The following is a 4203-nucleotide window of genomic DNA, read 5'->3' as shown; positions in this document are numbered from 1 at the left end:
GAATTCCCAAAAATCAGCAAGGACGGGACAGGGCGGGAAGAGGACACAGGGAATTCCCAAAAATCAGCAAGGACGGGACAGGGCGGGAAGGCAACATGGGGAATTCCAAAAAAACAGCAAGGACGGGACAGGGTGGGAAGAGGACACGGGGAATTCCCAAAAATCAGCAAGGATGGGGAACAGGGCGGGAGCAGGGATCCAAAAGCACTTGGAGCGCGGCGCCTTCCAGGACAAACACAGCCAGGAACAGGAGGAAAATAGGCTGGTTTCCTTCTCCAAGGGGTGGGAAGAGCTAAAAGTGTGGGAATTGTGGCATAAACATTTCCTTGGAATGTTTTTCTCTTCAGAATCTTTGGGAAAACCCAAAAAGTGGAGCAATTTGGAGGGGAAAAGGGGTTTTTTTCCCTTGTTTTTTAACTAGAAAGAAAAGATATTCCAGCTGCTTTTTCCCATGGGATGGCCACAGGCAGGGAGCCTTCCCAGTTTCCCCCCGCACCACATTCCATGATTTTTCAGGAGCTGGGAGCACTTTTTTAAGGAGCCAAACACAGGGATGAAGGCTTGGGACAAATCCGACCGCGTCCCCTTCCAACAATTCCATGGATAAATAATTTTTTGCGCAGGAAATTAAAACCTCAGTTCTGGAGTTACTAAGGAATCTGGGAGGCTTCCAGGGTGGAATTTGCCTCTGATCTTACAGCAGTTGTTTCCCAAGGAAAACTGGAAGAGAATGATCCCATTTTCCATGGTCTGGGAGCGAAGGGATGAGGGGAGAAGGAGGAGGAGCTCAAATCCATGAAAATCCCCCAGGATTTCATCCACGCTACTTCCAGAGCTGGATAAATACCTCAGCACGGAGCCCTTGGAGGCTCCAAACCCCACAGATCTTTGTTTGCCGGGATTTTTCCCAAAAATAAAAGCTGGGATTTTCTTTGCCCAGCTCCGCAAACAGACAAATATTCGGAATTCACAAATGATATCTGGAATTTACAAATAATATCCGGAATGAGCGACCTGCCCACGTTCCCAGCACTGGAAAAGAACCCTTTGGAATCACTTCAATCCCTGATTCCCTACTCCAGCTTTGCACCGAGGAGGAGCTGCTACACCGAGGTGGAAAACTCGTCATTCCCAGGTCCCTTTAATCACATCCGTGTTCATTCGAGCCGCCGGGAAATCAAATCAAATTCCTCCCACCGGGATTCGGGAGCACCTGGTGCTTCCCAAAAAAACCAGCCAGCACCTCCCAGTTGGATTTACTGGGAATACTGGGAACGTGTGGAAGCTCCTGCCCAGTGGTGGTTGATGTTCATTGAGGATTTTGTCACCTGGAGCCCCTGTCACAGCTCAGGGTCCTCGTGTCCTTCAAATTGCCTCCATTCCCTCTTCCAGAGTCACCCCAGTGCACCAGGAATTCCTTTTCCTTCAGGAATTCTCATTCCTGGAGAAGAACCTGCCCTGGAAGAGCCTGGAGCCCATGGAAAGGCTCCGGAGAGAGCCCCTCGTGTCCCCTCATCAATGCTCAGTGGGGACACCTGGGAACGCCCATCCCGAGTATCCCACGGGATTCCAGAGGCTCCAACCCTCCTGGAGACACCTCCCAGAGCAAAGGACGCCCAGGAATATCCACAGCCACATTCCACACTCGTTTTCCCACATCCAATCCCCTCATGCAGCGCCAGAACCTGCAGCAAACCACGACCAATTGCACCTTCCCAAAGCAGGGCACAATCCCTGGATATTTTACGCTTCCCTGAATGCGGTGGGAATGTGGAAACACTCCCTGTTTTATCCCCAGCGCATGGAATTGGTGATTCCTGCATTTCCCTGGAGATGGTGGGAACGCTTCACTTGTGTCAAAACACTCCCAGTTTTATCCCAAAGACACGGAATTGGTGATTCCCGCACCAAATCACCTCTGGATATTTTACATTTGCCTGGAGACAGTGGGAATACTCCAGGTGTGTCGAAGCTCTCTCTAATTTATCCCAAACACACAGAACTGGCGACTCCTGCATTTGCCTGGAGACGGTGGGAACGCTCCGTAGGTACTGAAACACTCCCAGTTTCATCCCAAACACACGGAATTCCTACGCGAGGCCACCTCTGGAACCCTAAAACCAGGAAACTACAACCCCTCCCTCCCCACCCACCCCAAAACCACCACTCCCCACCCAAACCCACTCTTACCCTGTCCTAACCAAACCACAGGAGCCACTCTTCCCTTGCTGGATTCCCAGCTGGAAAACCCTATGGGATAGAGCCCAAACTGGTCGCCCAGTGAGGCACTTACTGGTTTTGACCTTGAGGGTGTAGGGGTTCTTCTGCTGGATGGTGTGGGTGAAGTGGAAGCGGGCGTTGCAGCTGTAGTCGGTCTGTGCGTCCCGTGCCAGGACGTTGGAGAAGTAAAGGTCCCCGTTGTGGCCCTGGGACACACGCTTGTCCTGCGGGATCGGCTCCATGGCTGCGGGAGAACAGCGGGAATTCAGCGGGAGGCGGGATTTACGGAGGAGGGGAATGGTGGAGGTGAGGGAGGGACGAGGTGTGTGAGGTGTGGAGTAGCGGTGGTGAGCCTGAAGTAGGAGGAAGGGCCCTAAATTAGCAGGAATGGCCCTAAACTAGCAGAAACTACCCTAAATTAACAGTAATGACCCTAAACTAGCAGAAACTACCCTAAATTAGCAGGAATGGCCCTAAACTAGCAGAAACTACCCTAACTTAACAGTAATGACCCTAAACTAGCAGCCATGATCCTAAACTAGCAGTAATGACCCTAAACTAGCAGAAACTGCCGTAAACTGACAGAAACAACTCTAAACAAACAGAAAGTGCCCTAAATGAACAGAAGCTACCCTAAACTTGAGGAAAATACCCTTAACTAGCAGCAACAACCCTAAACAAACAGGGACTACCCTAAACTAGCATGAATCACCCTAAATTATCAGGACCAACCCTAAACTAGCAGAAAGAGCCATAAATTAACAGAAACCACCCCAAACTGACAGAACCACCCCCAAACTGACAGAACCAACCCCAAACTGACAGAAACCAACCCCAAACTACCAGTAACAACCCCACCCACGGTTATTTGAGACCCCACGGGCGATGGAGCCGCCATTCCCAGGATTCCCGGTGGGAAAGGCGCTCCTGACTCACAGCTGCTCATCCAGAAGATGACGGGCTCCGGGAGGCCGGGGGGGGGATTGCACTGCAGGCTCAGTGGGGCCCCCTCATCCACCTCGATCACATCCACCTTTTCCTTGGGCCACAGCGGAGACTCTGCCACGGGAAGCAAAGGAAAGTGAGGGAAGGATTCCCGCAGAGCAATTCCCGCTGGATGCGGCCTGGTTTCAGTACAAAATTCGTCTCTGCGTGTGCGAAACTCCCTGGAATCCATCCTTCAAATCCAAACCTTTAAATCCATGCCCTGGAATCCATCCCTCAAATCCAAACCTTTAAATCCATGCCTTGAAATCCATACCGTCAAATCCATCCCTGAAATCCACACCCTTAAATTCATATTCTCAATTCCACACCCTCAATTCCATAACCTCAATTCCATGCCCTCAATTCCATCCCCTTAAATCCATGTCCTCAATTCCATATTCAAATCCATCCCCTCAAAACCATCCCCTTAAACTCTTCTCTCAAATCCACACCCTCAAATCCGTATCTTCAATTCCAAGCCCTCAATTCCATACCCTCAAATCCATCCCTTCAAACCCATCCCAAGCAATTCCCCGTCAGCTCCAGCCACAACCCCACTCCTTCCCCTCGCTCCTGGACACATCTGGACACACCTGGAGTTGTTGGAGCGCTCGATATTCCCCCCCAAACCTCCCGCGGCCCTGTTCCGCTTCCCGGGAATCACTCACTGGAAACCCGGAGGTGGATTTTGCTGGAAAGGGCCGTTCCGTAGTCGTTCCTGGCGAAGCACTGGTACTCGCCCTCGTAGTCGTCGGGCCGGCCCCCACTGTGGAAGTCGATGACCAAAGTCCCCGACATCCTCCTCATGGACACCTTGGGATCCTTGGCCACGTTGAAGAACTTCCCATTCCGTGTCCAGGAAAAGCTGGAATGGCAAGGAAAAGCTGGGTTTGGAACCATTTCCCCCGTGAGGTCCTTACCTGCGCTGTGCCAAGAGTGGGATGGGATGGGATGGGATGGGATGGGATGGGATGGGATGGATGGGATGGGATGGGA

At 51.7% G+C, this 4203-nt stretch overlaps 1 protein-coding gene across 13 annotated transcripts in view; it reads right to left on the bottom strand.

Moving 5' to 3' along the window:
• NFASC (neurofascin) overlaps positions 1 to 4203 on the bottom strand; it is a 54041-nt gene that overhangs the window by 30272 nt on the left and 19566 nt on the right. For all 13 annotated transcript variants that reach the window (XM_042013334.1, XM_042013333.1, XM_042013343.1 and 10 more), the window contains 3 exons: positions 3876 to 4072; positions 3157 to 3279; positions 2294 to 2464 (listed from right to left, as the gene is read on the bottom strand). In XM_042013334.1, the coding sequence (XP_041869268.1) occupies positions 2294 to 2464; positions 3157 to 3279; positions 3876 to 4072 (491 nt within the window). The remainder of the gene's footprint in view (positions 1 to 2293; positions 2465 to 3156; positions 3280 to 3875; positions 4073 to 4203) is intronic.

The sequence above is a fragment of the Corvus kubaryi genome, unplaced genomic scaffold, assembly GCF_017639235.1.
Source record: "Corvus kubaryi isolate FWS band 111438036 unplaced genomic scaffold, C.kubaryi_AGA036_p1.0 split1-37355, whole genome shotgun sequence".
NCBI classification, from domain to species: domain Eukaryota; kingdom Metazoa; phylum Chordata; class Aves; order Passeriformes; family Corvidae; genus Corvus; species Corvus kubaryi.
Note: the sequence above shows the minus strand (reverse complement) of the source record. Positions and strands in the feature narration are given on the sequence as shown.